The sequence below is a fragment of the Kickxella alabastrina genome, assembly GCF_025024165.1.
Source record: "Kickxella alabastrina strain RSA 675 chromosome Unknown BX661scaffold_9, whole genome shotgun sequence".
Taxonomy (NCBI): Eukaryota; Fungi; Kickxellomycota; class Kickxellomycetes; order Kickxellales; family Kickxellaceae; genus Kickxella; species Kickxella alabastrina.
Window position 1 is genome coordinate 420,501 of NW_026251480.1, and position 21,654 is coordinate 442,154.

Below are 21,654 nucleotides of genomic sequence, written 5' to 3' on the forward strand. Positions count from 1 at the left end.
CAATGTCTGCGTGCATACACACGCACAATCACAGTCACACGAGACATCGCTGCTGCTGCCTGCCAGCAGTGATTGCGGAAAAGTTAGGAGCAGCAGCAACAGTCGCAGCAGCCTGCATAGGCTTCCAATAATGGAGCCTGCAGTGGAGAAGTTTAGCCTGCCGACCACACTGCCGAAAAGGTTGGCCGATTTGGGGGTCAATATTGCCGTCCAGCAAACAAGCGTCGTGCTCCAATACTCGATACACCTGTGCCCGCGGCAAATGAAGCGCGAGCTGCGCCTGGTATTCCCCAGTTTGTCTGGCAAGGAGAATGACCTTCTGATCATTCCGACATTTCAAAAGACAAAGTCGTCGATGATCAGCTATGACGCAGAGACGCAGATTGAGAAGGACGAAAAGCTGGAGCTTTTCTACCGCTGGGGCACAGATTTGGTAGAACGCTTGCGTGAGAAAGGGTTTTGGGCGGACATTACCGACCCAATGTCGGGCGCGGCGCTGTTCAGCACAAGCGGGCCGTCGTTATACCCCGACGTTGAAAGTGCCGAGATACTTCTGCGCTACAGGCCATTCAACCTCGGCAGCTGCTTCGTAATGTCGCACCCAAACTGGGGCACTCACGTGTACCCGGCAACGGCCTTCACTCTGGCGCCAGCCGACGTTGTGGCCAGGGTGCTGGCCGATATGCAGGCTGGCCCGCCGCCAGCGAGGTAGGGACGTGTTTGTCTGCCGATACTGACACACACACACACACACACACACCAACTTTTCAATATCAAATTAATATACTGCAACGGTAGCTTGTGCCGCCTTTTAAAAATACACATACGGGCTAAGAATTGGACTGCTCTTCGGAGACAATCTTGATTTGGAAGGTGCACTGTGGAAGGCCCATGGTCTCGGCAGTTACGACTGTGTTGACGCCAAAGCTGTCGAGGATGCCGCGGATAATGCCGCATGGCAGCCATATATACGGTTGTGCGCGTCTAGCGGCAGCGGCCCCGCCGTTGTTGCCCGACATGCGAAGGAACCACTTGAACTTGTTGTCCTGGAGCACGTAGACGCCACGATGGTTGGTCTTGAGGTTGTCGACTTGGCGGTTGAACAGCACCATCCACACGTCCTTGCACACAAACTTGACAATATCCAGTGTATCCGTCAGACGCCTGTTGAGCGGGGCAAAACGCTCCGCTAACCGTTTGCCCACGCGGAAGCCGACCATCTCGAGCTTCACATACACTTGCTCCATCAGCTCGTCGTCGTCAGGGAGCTCTCGCCACCCGGAGATCATTGCCGAGTCGCGGGTGGCGGTCTTTTTTGCCTCGGCAGACACGGCTGCTTCTGTGCTTTCCATTTCGTCCTCAAGCCCTAGGTTGAGGGCCAGGCGCTCGGACCTTTTCTTGGTTTGGAGTGTTGTCGATATGAGCGTGCTCACCAGCTCTGGGAGTAGAAATTCAAGGGCGCCGCCGTTAATCTGTCTGCCCTCAATGGCCTTCCGACCGTCGAGCGAAAGCGCGGACATGAGCTGGGTGGCGGACGATACTGGCGGTGCTGTGGCGCTCATTCGAACGGTTTATGCGATTATAAAGTACAACAAATCGAGCAGCGTTTAATTTGATATACAGAAAATTTAAAGAGGGAAAAAAAGGAGGCAATTGAATTGAATCGAGAAAATAATAAAAATGAAGTATGTAATTATTATTGGGGAAGTTTTGGACAAAGGCCCTAGTTCCCCCCCCCCCATCTGGGTGTCATTGGTTTTACCCAATGGAGATCGAGCCGTCAGGCAGTAATAGTAATATCTTTGCCTCGATGTGAGGAAAAGGTCAAAATTTGTCTATTCTTGTTGGGCTTGGGCGTGGCATTTAAATCAATTGGTAGACTAGCAGGGCGTTTTATGATTTTTCTAGAGTCATAAATCAATAATGTGATTTTGAATTATTTTTTTATTGAGCCACGAAACAAAAAAAATTCAGCGATACATTTTTAAGCCAACTACTATTCACAATACTAGTCGAGAGTGCTTTTGCACACTTGCATTTCTTAAACTTTGAAAAGCACATTGTTCGAATAGTTGAACTATTCTTGAGTATACTTCTTTTACAGTTACATTTTTTGAACTAGTAGCACATTAGTAGGCGCAGCTTAAAATGACTAGTAGGTTTTCAATCAAAAAATTCATATCCTTCATATTATCGTTCCAACAGTGTCGACAGAGCGCAAACATCACTGGAATTGATGAAAGTAAATATATATATATATATATATATATATTATAAAACCGAAGACAGAATGGACTTACAAAACAAGAAAAATTAAAACAAGTGTTTATTTTAAAATTAAATAAAACTGGCATTTGTAGCCTCCTCAATAGAATTAATAATTCTTCCAAACTCCACCTTGTGCGCATCATTGGCCTCAAAATTGTCACCACCCTCCTCCTCCTCCTCCTCCTCAGGGTCGAATGCACCACAGCCACCTACCATTGAAGGAGTATACCCCCACACCGGCATCTTTCCCTCCCTCACCTCTACAGCAGTATTGGAACCAAACAAATCCCGGCCACCAAATTCCTGCACAGGCAATCCCTTAAGTTCATCCACAAGAGCCAAAACATTGGAAAGTGCAGACACAGACATCGGGGCTACTTTCTTGTCCGACTCGACATTGTTATCCTTGAACAAAGTCTTGGTCACTGTGGCTTCATCTGCAGCAGCGTCCTTGGTGCGGATTTCAGTGACGGAGAGGATCTTGGGTGCTAGGATTCCAGGAAGCCTGCCGTTGCGGGGTTCGTAGTTGATCAGGGTAATAGTATGTTCTACGGTTTGTGGTGCGCTCATCTTGAAAAATAAAAATAATAGTAAAAATAATAGTATATTTATAAAGTTTAGAAGTATAAAATAATAAAGTAAAGAAAAAAGAAAAGAAAAAGAAGAGAGGGAGAGGAACAGGATGCAATAAATGACAGAAAACTCGCAATAAAAAAGCAATAAAAAATCCCCGCCCTATACTTGTTGGACCCACTGCGACTTTGCTGGTTTTATTCTTTTGTCCTTAATTAACGGTCATGTGGACAAAAGGAGCTAATAGCGTGACCAAATTTCCTCAATGACGAAAAATCCAAGTCCAAAACTAAAAAAAAAAAAAAAAAGATTCATCCGTAAATCATACTAAAAGTTCCCACCCAGCTCAGCACAAACATGGCAGCAGCAGGACCAAGACTATCCCCCAGAATCTCCATTTTCCCACCAAAATCCTCCTCATCAACGCCCAAAAACGTATTCCAATAAAACGACGGGACAACAACGACGGTGGCAAAGTACAGGGCTAAGCAGGGAAGTCCTTGAAAATCAAGTACACCTAGGAGGGTACCGAGAACGAGAGAGAAGAGTGAAATTACCCAGAATACTACATTCCGGAGCTCATCTTTGCGCCAATCGAGGTCGCGCGTAAAGGCTTTGGTCCAGAGCGTCGGTGATGGTGACTTTTGCGACTGTGTCTGTGACTGTGGCTTTGACTTTGACTTTGAGTTAGCAGCAGACATTTCAATTTTCAATTTTTGGTTGGTTGTTGCGAATTACAAAAAAAAAAAAAAAAAAAGATAAAAGTAAAAATTTCAAAGTATATTTTAAATTTCGAGAAAACAGGAAAAAGAACAAGATAAAAAAAAAGGATCAAATCCCCCAAATAAATATCTCTGCCATTTATCTTTACTTCAGATACGACTGCAGTGATTCACCCAAATGCGACTCAATAATCTTAATAGTCTCCTGGGTAACCCTCTCTACTCTCGCACTATCATCCTCCAAAAGCTCGGCCAAATACGGAATGGTCTCTGGCAAAAGAATCAAAAACTCCTCTCCCAGCTTCTCATAGAACGCCTGCAAAACCACCAAGGAACCAACCCGAACCGCAGGATCATCCGACCTTGATTTCATCATAACCTCCTGGTTCAAGCTCTTCCACATGGCATCGTTCCCGGCAGCAACCGCCAATTGCGCAGCCGCGGGTGCCAAATACTTGCGAACTCTAGAGACATAGGCCTCAAACGCAGACTCGGAGACATTGTCACTGGGATGGCTGATGATTGTCGAAGGCTTGGTGTTCGGCAATTGGTTGGCCAGCGGGTGGTAGATCTTGCGGAAGTTCGCATCTGTCCAGAAGCCAGCGGCAGAGTCATACAATGCGCTGTTCCGTAGAGACTCGAGAATCGAGCACCACAATTGGCTCGGGCCGGGCTTCTCCACGCGATCAGCCTCCTCCTGCATCTCAATGCTATCCAGGGAAACCCCGAAGCGCTCCAGCTGCGCAACCGTCGTATCCATCACCGACGCATAGTACGGCGCCATAATGGACTTGAGCTTGTCAAACAGGATGTTCAGCGTCCGGTAGAACACACGCAAACGCGCCTCAGCCGCGCTCTGCATGCGCAAAGCGGAGTCATCGCTGGATGCAGCAGTGAGCCACGCAGAGGGGGCAGGCAGCGTAGCCGGGTCAACCGTCGCCCACTCGACAAACGACAAGAAAAGAGGCTTGAACAGGTTCTCGTTCAGCTTGACCACAAAGCGCATAAACGCCGCAAGCGCCGCATCCTCCACCACCTGGACATCAGCAAGGGGCACCAGTGGGTTACGCGTAGTGTCGAACACCGTGAGGAAGAACTTGAACAGGGGCTTGTAGAACTGCAGCAGGTGATGGCGCTGCAGAGCGCCCGCCGTGCGACCAACAAACTCGACAAACGGCACAATCGCCGCGGTGCCCTGCTTGCTAACCTCGCGCTGGTAGAACGCAAACTGCGCCGGCAGCAGCTGCCTAGGCGGGATGCTCTTTGCCAGGGCGCCCAAGACATCGTCGGTCTTCTGCCGCGCCTGCGCAGCCAGCTGCTGCTCACTCCTGCTGCCCGCCAGGGAACTGTCGGACAGGGCGCGGAGAGTCGGGCTGAGCAGAATGGCGAACAGCGGTGGCAGCGAGGGCGCCAGGAACGCCGACATGTTCTCAACAATCGCTTGCACGGCCGAAAGCGCGCTAATCAGCAGTGCCAGGTCATCATCGCTGGCTCTGGCAGACAGCCGCGCAACAACGGCGTGCAGGTGCTTGAGCACGGCCGGCAGGTACTGCGGCAGGGTGGGGATCAGCCGCGAGCCGAGCTCCGAGCACAGAACGGCCAGCGCCACCAAGGCCGACGACGCCACAGGCGCGCTCGCCGACTGCAGGCTGTGTGCGCCCACAATCGCCGGCACGATCTTGGTGAACAGCACGGGGCGCAGAACCGCAAAGCGCTTGGCGGCCGTGGCCACGCACAGCAGCGCGGCCTGCTTGCACGCGACAGCCTCGGCAGCACTCGCCTGGTCGCCGCCCTCCACAGCAGAATCAGCAGAATCAGCAGAATCAGCAGCAGCAGCAGAACCAGCAGCAGCAGCAGCAGCAGCAGCATCGGCATCACAATCAGCAGCAGCAAGTGCGGCAATAGGCTCGAGCATCTCAAGCATCTCGTCCGTGTCAGATGCAGGCGCCGCGGCGTCAATAACAAAGCTCGCGAGCTTGGCGTTGGCCAGGCCCAGCACCTTGCGGCGCACCTTAAGGTCGTCGTTCTGCACAAGGTCGATGACCGAAGCCACAAAGGTGCGGCGGTCCATCAGCGCATTCACATCATCGAGCACCGAGTACGCCAGCTGCAGCGCCTTGCGCCACGCCGTATCGGCCACCGCAGCCTGCAGGCGGCCCTCGGCGGCCAGCTGCGCATGCTGCTGCGCCAGCGCGGCAATCAGCCGCAGCACCGTGGCGGCAGCGGCGGCCAGCTGGCGGTTGGCCTGCACCGACGCCTGCACGGGCGCAAAGGCCTGGGCGAACTGGCGGCTGGTCAGCAGCTGGTGCGCAAAGTCCAGGCACACCAGCCTGAACGTGCGCAGGTCGCGGCCCTGCATGCGCGCCACATCGACGTACACGGCGGCGCATGGCGCGTCGGCGGACGGCTCGCGCGGCAGCAGCGCCAGGTCGCGCGCCAGCACCGTGGCCACGTGGATCTGCTCGGCGGCAGGCAGCCCGTGCACCAGCGACAGCGCAAACGACGCCACATCGCGGTCCTCGCCGCCGTCCTTCAGGATGCGCGCGACGTTCTTCTCGAGCAGCAGCGCAACGACGGCCGGCGCGTAGTCCAGCGCGCCCATCGTGCGCACAAGCGTCGTGAACAGCGCCATGCGCCGGTGGCGCGGGATGTGCGACAGCGCATCGACGAACACGCGCAGCACGGGCCCGGCGGCCGCCACCTGCGCCGCGCGGCCGCCGGCGGCCGGCACGCGCACCAGCGGCGGCAGCACGCGCTCGAGCGTCAGCTGGATCACGTGGAAGCTGTACTCGTCGTCCTGGCGCAGCACGTTGGCGCCCATAAACGTGAACACGGCCATGACGTGGTGCAGCACCGGCTGCGGGTGCTGCGCGGCCACGGCGGCCAGCAGCGCCAGCGTCTGGTTGTGCGTCTGCGGGCTGGGCGACGTGCGGATGGCCTGCACGATGACGTCGACGCGGATGGCGCTCTCGCCGATGACCGCGCCGGCCGCGTTGGCCGCGTCGAACACGCGCGTCAGCAGCAGCAGCACCAGCTGCTTGACGTACTCGACCGGCACGTGCACGTCGGCCGGCGCGCCGCTCACCAGCACGTGCAGCAGCGCGAACAGCGGCGGCGCCAGCGCGGCGCTGGTGGCCAGCGGCTCGGAGCACGCGACCAGCTCGAGCAGCGCCGCCAGCTCGCCGAGCCGCGACGCGCCCGAGGCGGCCGCGGGCTTGCGCGCGCGCTTGGAGCTGTGCTCGGCGGCGGCAGCGCTGCCGTCCAGGCGCTCGGCCACGGCCGCCAGCTCGTCGGCCGCGGCGGCGGCGTCCAGCGGCAGCGCGGCAAACAGCGCGCGCAGCGACACGCGGCCGGCGGCGCCGGACAGCTCGTCGGCCGAGCCGGCGTCGGCCACGCGCAGCAGGCACGTGGTGACGTCGGCCGCGGCCTGCGCGCCCAGCGCCGCGACAAAGCCCGGCGCGGCCAGCCGCTCGAACGCCAGCTGCTGCGCGTACGCGGCCAGCCGCGCGTCGCCGCCGGCCGCGTACGCCAGCAGCGCCAGCCAGCACGCCGCGCCGTCGTCGCCGGCGCCCAGCTCGGCGCCGCACGCGGGCGCGAAGCACGCGGCGAACAGCGCGCGCAGCACGCGGTCGTCGGCGCTGCCGGGCTCGGGCACGCGCGCCGCCGCCTGCAGCCGCTGCATGTGCGCGGCGACCAGCGGGAACAGCTGCTCGAGCGCCGCGGCCGGCGCGGCCGGCACGACGGCCAGCAGCCGCGTCTGCAGCGCCGGCGCCACGCAGTCGGCGGCCGCCACGTGCGACACCAGGAAGGCCGCGGCCGCCGCACGCGCATGCGCGCCGAGCTTCAGCGCCGGCCGCGACGCCGCGCTGCCGAGCCCGCGCGCCAGCACCAGCGCCAGCTCGCCGCGCACGGCCCACGCGTCGCCGGCCATCGCCGCGGCGTTGTCGGCCAGCAGCGCCAGCAGCCGCGCGATGGTGGGCGGCGGCAGGTACTGCAGCCGCTGCGACTGCGCGCCGTACACGGCGTCGTACGCGTAGATGCTCTGCGCGCGCGCGGGCTTCTTCTCGTCGCGCACCGGGTGCAGCGCGGCCAGCGTCTGCAGGCAGGCGGCCGCGGCCGCGCGCACATCGGCGGCGCCGTCGGCCAGCGCCACCAGCAGCGCCGGCAGCAGCGCCTGGTAGTCGGCGCCCGGCTCCGCCGCGTGCTGCGCCAGCGCCGCGAACGCCAGCAGGCTGCGCGCGCGCGCCGCCACGGCCACGTCGGCGCTGGCCCACGTGGCCGCCAGGAACTCGGCCCACTCGCCGCCGACGCACGCGCCCAGCACGCGGCCGATCAGCACGCCGTCGGCCGGCGCAAGCGGGCCTGCGCGCGCCGCCAGCCCCAGGTACGCGGCGCGCACCACCGCGCGGTACGCCGCGTCGGCCGCGGGCTCGGCAAACCACCGGTGCGCGGCCAGCCGCCCGACGCCCGGCAGCGCCTGCACGACGGCCGACAGCGCGCCGACGGCCACGGCGGGTGCGCGCAGGCCGGCCAGCAGCCGCTCCCACGCCGCGCCCTGCGTGGCGTCGACCAGCACGGCGCCGGGGTCGAGCGCGCGCACCGCGGCGGCATGCTCGGCCGCCACGCGCTGCGCCGCCGCCACCACGGCCGCCGCCGCCGCCACCGCGCGCTCGGCGGCGCCCTGCGCGGCCAGCACGTCGACCAGCCGCGCGCCCACGGCCAGCGCCAGCGGCGCGCCGGCGGCCAGCTGCGCCGCCCACAGCACGCGGCCGGCGCCGGCGCCGTCGCCGGCGCCCTCCGCCGCCAGCTGCTGCGCGAGCAGGTCGCACACGCGCGCGTTGTACGCCGCGTCGACCTCGGCGCCCTCCAGCGCGCAGAGGCACGCGAGCCACCCGGCGCTGCGCGCAAACGCGCTGGAGGGCAGCGCGCGCGCAACGGCGCGCGCCACGGCGCTGTTCGCGCGCGTCACCGCCAGAAACTCAAACAGCGCGCCAGAGACCAGCGCGTACAGTGCGCGGTCGCCGGCAACGTCGACGGCCAGCAGGGCGCGCACGATGCCGGCGGCAACCCTGTCCGGCGCCACGCGCCCGCCAGCCGCCAGCGCGGCCAGCGCCGGCACCAGCTCCTGCGGGCCCACCATCGCCGCCACGGGCATCTCCAGCACGACGCGCAGCACGTCGGCCGAGTCCTCGTGCTGCAGGCGGCCGAGCACGAGCGCCGCAGCGTCCTCTGCCGGCAGCGTGAACTCGCCCTTGCCCGCGTCGCGCACAATGCCGGCCAGCGCCTTGGCCGCCACCAGCCGCATGCCGGCGTCCGCGTGGTTGATGCTCAGGAACAGCGTCGTCGCCGTCTCCTGCAGGGGCAGCACGTCGCTGCGCGCGCGCGCCGCGGTGGCCCGCGCCTTGAGCTTGTACAGCAGCCGGTGCTCCTCCGCGCCCTGCATGCGCGCCGCCATCGCGCCGATGGCGTCCTCGATCTGCTGGCCCATGCGCAGCTGCATCAGGTCGATAACCACCGCGGCCGCGCCCTCGGCGCCCTTGCTCTTGACGTACTCATCCACCAGCCGCTCGCACAGCACCGGCGTGCTCGGCGCCGGCAGCAGCGGCACGAAGCTGCCGAGCAGCCGGGCCAGCGGCTCGCTGCCGCCAAACGCCCAGTGCATCAGCGAGCTGAGCAGCGGCCGCATCAGAAGCTCGACGTCGTAGGCTGTTGCCAGCGCACAGAGCGCGCGCGGGAACTCCTTGTGCGGCGCAAGCAGCGTGAGGAACCGCTCGGACAGGACCGCGCCCTGCATGTCCGCCTGCGTCTGCATGACCTGCACCAGGCACATGGCCATGGCGGCAATGTCCGCCGGCCGCTGCGCCACCGCGCACAGCACGCGGTCGGTGGCGTCGCGCGTCAGCGTCACCCGCGTGGCCAGCGCCCCAAGCACCATATACGCTGCGACCTGCGCGTCCCTGCTGGCCAGCGCGAGCCCGTCCATGACAAGAGGCAGGACAAACTGCACCGTGCTGCCGTCGACCTGGCCCAGCTGGCCCAGGTACTGCGGGACGATCGTGGCGTAGAATGAGTGCAGGCCCGGGTAGTCCAAAGCCTGCGCGCTTGCGCGAAACACCGCCTGGCACATAAACGCCAGCACCGAGCGGTCAATCTGGCACTGCGCCTGGAGGGTTGCGCGGTCCAAAAGCCGCCGCGCCTTTCTCTGCGTCACAAGGAACCCGAACACCGCCATGTCCTCGGGGCTAAACGTGATGATCGTGAGCATTGTCAGGAACGCCTTTGTCTCGTGGTACGGCATGATGGCTGCGAGCACATCCTTGGCGTTAAACTCCTGGATCCTAAACCGCCGCACCAGCCACTCCAGTGCCTTTCCCGCCGGCTTGGTCAAGAAGTACGGCGCCAGAAGGAAGAGGAACGCCTGGATGCTCTTGTCTAGCTTCTCGTTCTCCTCCTTGGTCTGCAGCACACGGTCCATGTCCTTGACCGCCTCGGAGAAGAGCGTGTTGGCGTATGTGCTGAATTTATTGTTCATCTTGCGCAGCTCGTTGAGGCCGTCGCGACCAATGTCAAAGATCGTCTGGTTATCCATGTCCGCCGCCTGGTGCCCGTCGAAAAGGAACGACGCGCGGATCTTTTGTGCGCGCTCGCCGCTGACCATGCGGTCCACCGTGCGCATTCGGTACAGCTGACTAGCCAAAGATGATGCCATTGTCGGTGCTGTTTTACTTTTGGTGTGTTAAAGATATTTAAAGGATAAAGCCAAATAGATAAATAAAAAATATTACGAGAAACTTTGGTAAGCGAGAAGAAAAATAAATTATATATTATATAATACTTTTGGTTGGATCAAGTGTGTAGCTTTATTTTTTTTTTTTTTTTTCACACAACACACATAAAAAAATTGTAATTTGAAATTTGATCGGTTAATCCCAATCAACCCCCGCGTTCAGAAAAGAAAATGAATAAAAATTCTACAATCTCAGAAAATCCTATCCAGCACACTAGCCATGGACCCGCGTTTCTGCGCCGCGCCATCGTCCTGGCGCTCCCCCTGGGTTTTGCGGCGCTTACTGCCTGGTGCGCCATCCAGGGCATCCCCGCCAGCACCATTTGCTGCCATGCCGCCATTGCCGCGCACAACAACATCCCGCTGCCAAACATTCCTCGACCTATCCTTCATCGGCACAACCTCCTCGCCACTCTTCGCCTTCGCCTCCCGCTTCGCCTTCATACTCCCAAGCATCTTCGCCCTACCAACATTCTTCACATACGCATCCAGCTCCTTCCTCGACTGGCTAACCTCACTCTGCAGCCTCTGCTCCCTCGCCGCCTTCTCCCCCGCAAGCTGCTCAGATAAATGCCGCCATTTGAACTTGGGCAAATATTTGAGGTTCCACAGATCATCATGGTAAAACCCATGCTTTTTCCCGCCCATCTGCGTATTATTGAGCATGGAAGCTACGGCGCGGGCGTATTTTTTGTTCTTAAACTCTATCCACCCTTCGACAAACTGCTTGCGCCGGTTGCCGCCGCTCTTCACACGGCTTTTGCGCCGCTTATCCTCTTCCTCTACGAGGTAGACGCGCCCGATCTGCCCGTATTTCTCTAAAAGATGCCGCACCTTGGCGGGCTTCATGAATGGCGGTACACGAGACATGTAGACTACTCCGGATTTCTTCTCGGTCTTTTGTGCACGCTCAATATCCTTGGATGACAGAAGCTTATCCTTGCTGCTTTTACCACTGCTGGCTGCTGCTGCTGAGGTGTCGCCGCTGTCTAGGTCGCCGATAAAATAGTCATCGGAGGCTTCGGAGTCGTTGTCAGACTCTGCCGGATGCTGGTCACTGCCGTTCTCAGCCACAGCCACAGCCACAGCCACAGCCACAGATTCAGCCTCAGCCTCAGCCTCAGCCTCAGCCTCAGCCTCTGCTTCTGCTTCTGCTTCTGCTTCTGCTTCTGCTTCTGCTTCTGCTTCTGCTTCTGCTTCTGTCTCTGCCTCAGAGTCGCTGTCATCACTGTCATCGTCGTATTGCTGACGTTTCCGAATCATCGAGCTGCGCCCAGCCTCCTCCTCCTCTTCATCGTCTGATCCGGTGTCTGATCCAGTGTCTGACTCCGCATCAGAGTTGCTGCTGTTGGCCGCCTGCCGCTCCTTCTTCAATGTGCTTTTGGCTGGCACAGTGGCCGCTGTGAATTTAGAACTACTGCGCTTGTTTGCTGACATAGTTAACTTGTTGCTTGCTTGATACTAATGTTTTTTTGTCAGTGTGTTAATAAAACTTGTAAATATATAAAAATAACAAAATAATATTTGAAAACCAAATTAGAAAACAAGGAAAGCAGCAAAAAAATGAATAGAAATTTTTTTGAATGGGAAAAAATCAAGAAAAAAGAGGATAATAAAAAGGAAAAAATATGAAGAGGAAAAAAAAATCAAACCACTGATCCTTCGCGCAGCACCAGGTCCTTGATGCGCCGGACCAGCATCTGCACAAAGCTCATGTGAGTCGCCGCATTAGCCACCTCGTCATTGCTCAACTTCAGCTCCGAAAGCAGCGTCAACAAGGGCGGCAGCGTAATCGACACATCCGACCGAAGCAACTCGCGCTCCTGCAACGTCGGCACAACAACTATCGACGACTGGGCCCGACCCACGCTGCCATAAACGCACTCCCCACCATTGCTAACAGCAGCAGCACCTCCGCCCATGAAGAACGACAAATGTCTCCAGAACAGCACCAGCGCCTGCTCAACGGCAGAAACAAGCATAGCCGTGCTCTTGCCGATGCGCTGCGCCTGCTGGGTCAGCAACACAGATCCCAGCGCACGCATCTGCGCCGGCGCCAGGTCTTCTGAAAGCTCGACGTACGGTGATGCGCCCACGAGCTTGCGCAGGTCTGCCGTCGTCATCTCCCCGGAATTCTTCGCCAGCCGCAGCTTCTCATCGCGAGTACGCCGTCCGCGCTCGATCTGATGAAGCGATCGCCGCACAAACGACGTCAGCGTGGCCAGCGACGGCATGTAGTCCGACTCGCGGCTGTGCTCGATCGCCCACGAGAACGCTGGCCGGAACAACCGTGCTGCCTCGGACAATCCAACACCGCCCAGCGGCTGCTCCGTCATGGCCTGTGCGTACGACAGCGCATTGCGTACCACGGCATCGACAAGCTCGCTGGCCTGCTGCCCAAATACGGAGCCCTTGAGCTCGTTGCTGCCGCTGTCAGCCCCGTTCATGTCGTCGCTGCCGTTGGGAGACATCGCCGTAGATGTCCCGGCGGCCGACACATAAGCCTGCGCGCGCTCGACGTCGTTGGTCGCCACCAGGCGCTTGGTCCAGTTGCTCGAAGTGGCAAACTTTGGCAGCAAGGCCAGCATCGGCAGGTGCAGCGAGCTGACGCCAACATGGCCGCTTCCAGCCAGCGCCGCCTCACGCTCGAGAACCGCGCGCTGGCGGCCAATATAGAACACAAGCGAAGTAATGGCCTTGGCCTCGGTGAGAAGCGCGATCGACAGCGTCTGCGCCGGGATGGCCACCTCCTTGAGAACAGCCTCGAGCACGCTGTGGTGCTGCGAGACAAACCGCGCTGCCTTCATCCACAAGGTCAGGTTGTCGCGGCCGATGCGCGTGACCAGCACCAGAAGCAGGTTCAATGCGGGCATCAGCAGCTGGTGGTAGCGCTCGATCCGCGCCGGAATAAACGCGTCGGTGTAGCTCGCCGCCGCCTTGCCCTCGCTACTCACGCTGGGCCTCATGCCCAGGAACGCACAGTCGGCCAGAACGTCCAAGATACCGCTTTCCATCAGCTTCTCAGCTCCCTCCTGGCGCTGGGCCAAGCGCAGGAAGAAGGCCATCTTAGCTTCGTAGATGTACAGCGGGTTGAGCGAAGCCGGATCGGGGTGCAGCGTGGTCTGGATCGCCTGATCCTCGCGGCGCAGGATCGACCCAACAAACGACACAAAGAAGTTCTTGCGCACGAGGAACTGCACCACGCGGTTGACCCGCGCGTCAACGTTGAACAGCGTGGTCAGCGCGTCCAGAAGACTGAATGCAACTGTCTTCCACGCATCCGACGCATCGGCTGCGTCGGAGCTGACCGACTCGAGCAGACGATCGCCCAGGGTCGAATTGGCCAGGACACTTAGCGCACCAGCCACGAGCTTGTTCTTGGAATTGCGCCTGTTGACGCCGACGGAGCTCAGCGACGGCATGTCCTCAGCCTCAGCAGCCGCCAGCTTGCGCACACCGCCCAAGAAGTGGAGCATCGATGCGTACACGTTGCCGCGCAGCTGCAGCGATGACTGCGCTGCTGGAGTCAACGCTGCACCTACAAGCAGCTTCCACGCCTCAATAAGGGGCTCGACTGGCAGCTGGCTGTCGACAGCCGGCGGCAGCTGCCGCGACTGGCCCGAGATGCCCGGCTTGTTCATGGCCAGCGACGCGCGCGTGAGGATGCCAGCACGGATCCATTCGGAGCTCAAGCGCTCGGTAAACAGTGTCAGTGTTGACGCCAGCGCCGTCATCAGCTCAGTATGCCGCATCTCCTGCTCGGCAGTCGGTGGGCCAATCCACCAGCCCGGCGCATTCGCTGCGACCTTGCCCGGATGGTACACAGGGTCAACCTCGGCAATGACCTGCACCAGGCCGTGCAGCAGCTGGAACGCTGTGCGCTCGCGGCCGATGCGACCGCCAGTCTCAATCTTGTCCCACGCAGAGGTGACCACAATCTCGGCAATCTCCTTCCATCCGCGCAGCGCGCTGGCATAAGCAAAGTACAGCTCGCGCTCTTGGTTGGCAAAATAGCAGCGGATGACAAGGCGGCGGATGGTTGCGTTCACGCGCTGACGAGTGGCTGCGGCGCTCAGCTCCCCATTGGCCTCGAGCACGCGCTCAGCCTGACGCAGAAGCGCCACAAGCGCGTGCAGATCGTACACTGCACAGCCGCGCTCGTTGGCAACGGTGCAGGAGTTGATGTCGACGTTGAGAATGTCGGTGTCAAAGTAAGCGGCCTTGCCTTGATCAGACGTGGTCGCCGCCTCGTCCTCATCCATTGCCAGCGAATTGCTGAACTCGGTCAGATACTCGCGCTCGGTCTCGCGCTGCTGGCGGCTCAGGGCAACTGACGAGTCGCGATATGCCTGGCGCAGGCTGTCAAACACGGCCAGCAGGCGTATGCGCGAGTCCAGGAACCCTTGCGCCCCCCTGCCCGGCAGCAAACTGAACATCTCGCCGCAGTCGGCAGAACCGCCGTCCTGCTGGCTCGCGTCGCTGACCAGCCACTCGACAAGCAGCTTGGCCCGCGAGCGCGAATCCTGTAGCACCAGCGTGTGCAGTTCAAGGGCAGTACTGCGCCACAGCCACGCGCGCGCGTGCATCTGCGCATAGACCTTGATCGGGCTGTACACGCCGAGAGCGAGATCATCGCCGTCGGTCTCCTGGAGGTCGGGAACAATGACAGACGGCGTCGTGCTCATCTGCGTATAGAAGAAGTTCTCGCGCGCGCGCAGGTAGCGCATCGTCACATCGCTGGTGACCGGATCCGAGCACAAGTGGTAGATCAGGTGGAGGCAGCGCTCGGCAAGACGAGGCCGCTGCACGAGCAGTGCCGAAGACTGGATGTCGTACGACTCAAAGTCGTGGTGGTCCCTGCGCAGAATGTCGAGAATGGTGTGCATGCAAGTTGCGCGCTGCGACATTTCGGGCAGATCGTCGGACGTGGGCTTGGTCAGACTGAATCCAAGCAGGTAGTGCGCGATGGTTGGAGCAGGCTTGTTAGGCGAGATGTTGGCCAGAAGAAGGTCGATGATCGCCAGGCGGATAGACTGCAGTGGCGCAGTCGGCTGCTGATCCTCAAGCCCACTAGTGAATCCGCGCGCCGCTTCGCTGATCAGAGCACCCGACTGCGACTCGGCCACAACGTTGTCATCGGCCTCCAAGCAGCTTATAAAGCCGTGCATAATGCGCAGGCTCTCGTCGCTGTTGTCGATCAGGCCAACTAAGCGGTTCAGCGTCAGCATTCCTGACCGCGTGCCAGGCTGTCGTCGACGCCGTTAAACACGGGGGAGTCGGACAGAATGTGCAGGATCTTGACAGTTGCCAGGCACACGTCGGGCGAGACGACGCAGTTGATATATGTATTATCTGCACGACAGACTGGCGGCGCGAAAGCAGCAGGTTCTCCAACGTGGTCAGGGAGCGAGGCAGACTCAGTGGGAACCCGAGCACGTCCGACGACTCGAGGAGTGTCGGCACGACCGAGCACAGCAGCGTGTCCTGGATGCGCAAAATGCGCAGCAATATGCGAAGCGTGCTGAGCACGGAGAATGAAACCGACTCGCCCAAGTCGCCAGTAGCACTGTTCAGCGTGTCGACGCCGACGCTGAGCACGTGCAGCAGCGTTTCGAGCAGCTTGGAGCCACACAGGATGCGAATAGCAATTTCGAATCCAGGGTGGGTCACCAGCGCGCGCAGGGCCGAGGCATCAGGAGCCCGGCTCGTTCTTCCCTGCTGTTGCTGCTGCGCACTGCTGTTGGTGTCTGCAACCAGCCCGCTGAGGTCCATGGTACCCAGGCAGCGCTCAACGACGTCCAGCGACAGCGCGTAGACGCGCCACTTCTCGGAGCGTAGCGGTACGAGCGCTGCTCTGTCTTGAGAAGCACATGGTCGAGCACAAAGCCGACATAGGGGCTAATTCCGGGAATACGGTATGATTCGCCCAGGTCAATTGGGATAGACGGCGACGACGCAGTGTACAGGATAGGGTCACGTTCCATGTTGGACAGTGCCGGGGCGCTGCTCGACGTGTGGATAAGCGTGCCCACCAGACGCACAAAAGCACGCATCTCAGGATACGTCTCGACAGGGGCCTCAATCTCCTCGAGCTCGTACACAATGCCCCGCGACTCTGCCATGGCTGCCGCCACTGTTGGTGCTGCTGCTGCCACGGCCAATAGTCATGCCGCGCTGGGGAGTCTGCTCGGCATCGGGACCTGGTGCGCACCGGCCGGAAGTGTGTTGCGCAGTGAGTCGATGTCGCTAGTGGTAGGCAGCGTCTGGCTTTGCTCTAGCAGAGCCCAGCTGCGGCGTGCCATCTCACTGATGGCCTGGCGCATGCTGTCGGGAACTGTCTCATCGCACAGCTCACCAAATGCGGCAATGGTATCGATCAGGCTAGCCTTAGGGACACCGGCACAGTGCACCCGAGCAGGTTAAACATAGTGATCATGGGACTGTAGTCAGTACTGTCGTAGATGCTCGAGCGCGCAACGATCGAGTAACGCACAACCGAGCGGCACAGTCGCAGGAAAGACCGCAGCAGTGCAACCTCGGGCTCCGGAATCTCAGGCGGCGGCGACAGTGGGTCGGGCTCGCTCTGGCGCATCTGGCTCGCATAAAAGTCGAGAGCCCCAAACAGCGCTGGCCACGAGCACAGCGGCGCCTGGTTCGATGCCACCTGGCCGCGGCTCGGGCACAGCACGCTGTTTTCGCTCGCGCTCATGAAATCGTGCGCGCAAGCGCTGGACTCGGGCCGCACGCCAGAGAAGAGAGCATGTTGAAGTACCCGCGAATCATGCCTGGCTCGCGGCAGTCGGAGCCCCAGCGCAAGAACACAGCCAGACGATCGTCAAGGTCGATTTGCCCGCCCTCGGGCCGGCCCCAGAACCGCAGACCGGCATCAGGACGATCAGAGTATAGGACAGTGATCAGCAAAAAAAGAGCCTCGGTGTCGCGGCGGGGATCGGAAGTGGCGGTCGAAGCGCCTGCAGCCTGGCTGCTGGCGCCCTGGTTGTTAATCGGGCGGCTGTACCTGTACCCGCTCTGTGCAAGTTGCTGATGTTGCTGCTGTTGCAGAAGAAGCTGGCGCTGCTCCTCCTGGGCGGCACGCTGGAGTTCAGCCTGTTGGGCCTGGTATATCGCGTCCTCCTCGCTATAGCGCATGCGCCTGATCAAGCTAGACATGCGGCCGATGAATGCTGCCACTGTGTTCTCCAGCATGTGCTCGATGTGCCACTGCAAGTCCTCAGAAATGTCGAGAAAATGCGGGTACCTCTGCTTCTTCGAGTCGGCTGCGCTACTGCGGACCGAGCCAGCTGCCGAAGATGTGTGCTGTCGCTGCAGAACCTCAAACTCGGCTGAAAGCTCGTAGTCGATGTCGTCCGTAATGCGATAGCCAAGAAGATAGTCCACTGCGAACCGATATGCGCCCATTTGGATGGCCTGCTCAGCAATCCGCTCGACGCGGTCCTCGCGGAAGCCAATCAGGTGGTCGAATCCGGGAGAGCGCTTCATGCCAAACAGCGCGAGCAACGCCCACTGCAGCCAGATCAGGCCCTTCAATCCATCATCTGACCACGGCTTCTCAATTATTTCGGCGTTGAGTTTGACCAAGAACTGGCTGTCGCGCACCAAGTGGTTTATCTTGTCCAGCGCAGTCGCCTCGGCCAATTCCTGGTTGGCTCCTTCGGCCGAGGTGCTCAGGGCCGTCAGTAGCGCGAGGGACATGCGCAGAGTGACCGGATCGTCTACGCTGCTGGACCTGAGCCACTCGACGACGGCGATCAGCTCGCCAGAGTTCAGCTGGTAGTTGCGAATGATGGCAAACATCAGCATCGCCAGCTGCTTGCGCTCCTCACCCAACTTTGTCAGTGCGAACTCGACAACATCGCGCTTTACGGTATGTCGGCAGTTGGCCCATCGAGGATAGCAGTGACCTTGCCCTGCTTGGTCTTCAAGTCTTTAATGTGCTGAGGATGCGCTCAGGGAACATCGTGTTGGCTGATGTCAGTGTGGTGGAGAGCATCTCGCTGGCAAACTCGTCCAAAACTGTCCTGACCGACTCGTCAACCGCCTGGCTCCCGCCGGCGACAAATATCGTGGTCAGGCTCGCCAACTTTGCCTCGCGTTCGCTGAAGAACAAGAGCACCGCTGACTCGGCAGCCGGCAGCTCGAAGCGTTTTTCAAAAGGCCCCGCCTTATGCACCAGCGCCGCAGCAATGTCCTCGTCAATGTCTAAAAAGTCAGACAGCTTCTTTGCCTCGCTGATAAAGTCATCGCTGACCTTGAACTTTTCGCCGTTGATCGACGGTGTGCCCTTCTCTAGCTCGGCGCGGTGCTGCAAATTCTTTCCCGGATACTCAAACAGACCGGCCAGATCCGGCTTAAGCTTTGCTAGTTGCTGCTTTAGCTGCTCGAATGTGGGCGAATCGTCAGTCAGCTCCAGACTCTCCTCGAGCAGCTTGTTGAAGTTGGAAAACCTCTCGGGCACCCAGGTAGTGTTTACCATTCTACAAGTTGAGGTGAATGATTGTTGGATTTAGTTTTACAATTCATTTATGTATTAACTTTTTACTCTGGCTGCCAGAAATAAGACTCTGCATTCCGATTCTGCTTACTATTATATTTTTTTATAGTTGTGTCGAAACTTTAATAACGAATACGAAAAAAGCAACGAACGTCCGAGCACGCGCTGTAATAGTAAATCTGGTGTATTTGGAAATGCGATTGAAACAGACGCGCTGGTCAATAGTATAAAAAGTGAAATAATATAGAGATGGTAAAGTAAATGTGGTGCTAATTGAATAAAAAGAAAGGAAAAGACAAAACGAGGATTGGTAAATGTGAAAAAATAATTGTTTCGATTCGTATATTTTCTATTGTTTGTTGACGCGAGACGAGGCAAGCGCGCCGAAAAAATATAGAATCGTTTTTTTACGCGCACTGCCTTGATCCGATGTTGTTGATCTCTGAATTCTCTTTTTTATTAGATCAGCACTATGCCGCACAAATAAATATCAGCAGAGGCTTTTGGTTAGGCACAAACTTGAGATTGACTTTACTCTTCGAAGCGGGCCTGTTGGCTGTGCTATTTCTGCCAATGAATGTACCTGGTATATAATATGAAAATTAAAATATGACAGTTAAGCGCGGATGTTTACTGGGCAGGGCCAGTCCATCTGCGGTTCTTCCAGAACTCGACTGGGGTGGCAAACTTGTGGTCAATCAGCAGCTTGTTGCGGTCAATGAACTCGGCTCCTCCATCGAAGCCTCCAAACTCTTCGATGCCCTTTAACCCCTGGATCAGGCTATCGTTGCCAATTTGCTCAACCGGAATCTGGACGTAGCGGGCCGGAATGCCAGTAGCCTCAGTGAATGCCTCAACTAACTCTTGAATTGTGTAGTAGCCACTGCTTACCTCTCGCTTTTCCAAGGCTCTCTTCGGGGTGGTCCAGAATGTAAGATACTACAGCGCCAACGTCATTGGCAGTGTCAACAATTGGCACCTCTGTGGTGGGATTCAGCGGAAATACAAACTCGATGGTCTTGCTGTCCTCCAGCGAAAGGCGTGACGAGTTTATTAGATTTTCAAAGTAGAATCCTACATAGACAAAGTATCCGCGGATCTGGTTTTCCTTGCTCAAAATGTATTCTTCAACCCTGTGCTTGCTTTCAAAGTGCATGACGCCCGGGTACTTGCCATTGGAATTTGCCTTCAAAGAACCAAGGCTGCTGAAGACTAGGGACTCAACACCCTCGGCGATGGTGGCATCGACTATGTTCTTACCATGCTCGTACTCTTTGTCATAATTAACGTCCCAGTCATTGGCCACCAGGTGGAAGTCACACTAAACACAATATGTGCGCCCTTGGATGCTTGACGTAACGAAGCAATGTTGCCGAGGCCAGCGCTTGCCAGTTCAATGCCCGGGTACTTCTCCACCAAGCTCTTGGCAGCGTTGCTGCTAGTATCACGAGTCAGTGCGCGGATTTTGTATTTGCCAGTGGCGTAGAGAGTCTTGAGAACACTGCCGTCCTGAAGGCCAGTTGCGCCGACGATTGCAATTGTTTGGGTCATTATTTGGTGGTTGATTTGGTTGAGTTTAAAAATTTTAAATGTTTGCGAATATATGATGTGTGTAAGCGAGTGTAATTATTTATGGCAGTATTGTTTGGAATGAGCACCATGCGATACCTTTTATACACTAAAGTCTACATGCTTTTATTGACAATGCCAACCTGGTACTAATGCAATAATTTTGCAAATGGCGAGAAAATATGTTTATTCTACGTTTTCTCGATAATTATCCATATTAGTACACAAACAAAGACACGTTGGCACCATATATTTGCTTTAAATTGTTGGGTTTGTCCTGTATTTGTGGTGTACTTTGCTCGCTAAACAAGGCAGTATGCACTTATCGCATCATTTGTCTTGTTTGTTTGTTTGTTTGTTTACTAATGTGTTCAACTTGGTTTGCTGACAAAGCTTTATTTAATGTTTTATACAACTAATCTTGCAGCGCGTGACATCTGGCTATTTAAATTATGTCGATTCAGGTTGCTTCTGGATGGCTAATGCTTTGGCCGTGTTTATGTTGGTCCTCTGGAACTAGTTTTAAACTCAAGAGATTCGCTGCTGGCAACATAAAAATATAAGATGTGGTACGCATAGTGAAGGGGAAATTACAAATACCAGCTGCAAGGAGTGTTTGGATAACTCATGTATTTGACAATTGATTGTTTGTAATCTGGCTGGAAGTTGACATTAAATTTCAAATAAATAACATTTAATAACATTTAATAAACTATCAAAATAAAACTAAATATTTGAGCAGAGATGCTCGGACAAAATAATTGGCTTTTGTATGTCGTGCTCTATAAAAATGTGGGTCTAAATCGATATATTCAAGTCTTAAAAATTACTTACTAAACTGAAAAAGGGGGCAGCGCTGTGTGGGCAGCGCTGTAAACATCATGGTGTTCCTTGATGTCAGCCAACAATAACAGAAATATGTATAGTGGCCATGAGAGCGACCTTGATTCTTGAAAAGGGAAGATAGTGGCTTGAAATGTGTGTTGGGCACCACATTGTATATGTATAACTGTGATGATAGTGGGCCGATTGCAAACATAGTCTGCTTTTCACTGGTCCAAATTGGACTCAGAAAAAGAATATTCTGGACTGGACTAAAACAAGTGTTTAAAATCGGGAACAAGTTATATATTAATAATGGCGCTGAAAACAAGTACTAACTTACAATATTATGCAACAACTATCGTAACACTTGCAAAACCCTCTTTCTTTACAGCATTTCT

At 57.3% G+C, this 21,654-nt stretch overlaps 8 protein-coding genes across 8 annotated transcripts; 1 reads left to right on the plus strand and 7 right to left on the minus strand.

Annotated features, from left to right (window-relative positions):
• Positions 1 to 130: 130 nt before the first annotated feature.
• On the plus strand, positions 131 to 712 carry BX661DRAFT_170621 (uncharacterized protein; the record flags this gene model as incomplete). Its single annotated transcript, XM_051533639.1, has 1 exon — positions 131 to 712. The coding sequence occupies one exon, from the start codon at positions 131 to 133 to the stop codon at positions 710 to 712; it is 582 nt and encodes a 193-aa protein (XP_051392203.1).
• Positions 713 to 830: 118 nt separating this feature from the next.
• On the minus strand, positions 831 to 1,247 carry BX661DRAFT_142691 (NO signaling/Golgi transport ligand-binding domain-containing protein; the record flags this gene model as incomplete). The annotated part of the gene is made up of 1 exon (XM_051532960.1): positions 831 to 1,247. The coding sequence occupies one exon, from the start codon at positions 1,245 to 1,247 to the stop codon at positions 831 to 833; it is 417 nt and encodes a 138-aa protein (XP_051392204.1).
• A 1,024-nt stretch (positions 1,248 to 2,271) lies between these two features.
• On the minus strand, positions 2,272 to 2,902 carry BX661DRAFT_224171 (uncharacterized protein). The gene has a single exon (XM_051538901.1). The coding sequence runs from the start codon at positions 2,836 to 2,838 to the stop codon at positions 2,338 to 2,340; it is 501 nt and encodes a 166-aa protein (XP_051392205.1). The 5' UTR covers positions 2,839 to 2,902; the 3' UTR covers positions 2,272 to 2,337.
• On the minus strand, positions 2,903 to 3,591 carry BX661DRAFT_181531 (uncharacterized protein). The gene has a single exon (XM_051535735.1). It carries the CDS (start codon positions 3,540 to 3,542, stop codon positions 3,153 to 3,155), a length of 390 nt encoding a protein of 129 aa, XP_051392206.1. The 5' UTR covers positions 3,543 to 3,591; the 3' UTR covers positions 2,903 to 3,152.
• Positions 3,592 to 3,708: 117 nt separating this feature from the next.
• BX661DRAFT_142759 (NUC211 domain-containing protein) lies at positions 3,709 to 4,989 on the minus strand (the record flags this gene model as incomplete). Its single annotated transcript, XM_051532964.1, has 2 exons — positions 3,709 to 4,257; positions 4,288 to 4,989. The coding sequence occupies 2 exons, from the start codon at positions 4,987 to 4,989 to the stop codon at positions 3,709 to 3,711; spliced, it is 1,251 nt and encodes a 416-aa protein (XP_051392207.1).
• A 4,374-nt stretch (positions 4,990 to 9,363) lies between these two features.
• Positions 9,364 to 10,221, minus strand: BX661DRAFT_142622 (uncharacterized protein; the record flags this gene model as incomplete). The annotated part of the gene is made up of 1 exon (XM_051532957.1): positions 9,364 to 10,221. A coding segment is annotated over one exon (858 nt), but the record flags the coding sequence as incomplete, so codon positions are not given.
• A 531-nt stretch (positions 10,222 to 10,752) lies between these two features.
• On the minus strand, positions 10,753 to 11,244 carry BX661DRAFT_130816 (uncharacterized protein; the record flags this gene model as incomplete). Its single annotated transcript, XM_051532555.1, has 1 exon — positions 10,753 to 11,244. A coding segment is annotated over one exon (492 nt), but the record flags the coding sequence as incomplete, so codon positions are not given.
• Positions 11,245 to 11,996: 752 nt separating this feature from the next.
• BX661DRAFT_197974 (uncharacterized protein) lies at positions 11,997 to 20,413 on the minus strand (the record flags this gene model as incomplete). The annotated part of the gene is made up of 13 exons (XM_051538186.1): positions 11,997 to 15,556; positions 15,586 to 15,646; positions 15,709 to 16,176; positions 16,221 to 16,436; positions 16,465 to 16,524; positions 16,551 to 16,731; positions 16,761 to 17,078; positions 17,123 to 18,228; positions 18,273 to 18,305; positions 18,395 to 18,815; positions 19,497 to 19,725; positions 19,754 to 20,090; positions 20,123 to 20,413. 13 exons carry the CDS (start codon positions 20,411 to 20,413, stop codon positions 11,997 to 11,999), a joined length of 7,281 nt encoding a protein of 2,426 aa, XP_051392210.1.
• Between the last annotated feature and the right edge of the window lie 1,241 nt (positions 20,414 to 21,654).

Excerpts from the sequence above, each read along its gene's own strand:
- BX661DRAFT_181531 (XM_051535735.1), bottom strand. The coding sequence starts at position 3,542 with ATGTCTGCTGCTAACTCAAAGTCAAAGTCAAAGCCACAGTCACAGACA.
- BX661DRAFT_224171 (XM_051538901.1), bottom strand. The coding sequence starts at position 2,838 with ATGAGCGCACCACAAACCGTAGAACATACTATTACCCTGATCAACTAC.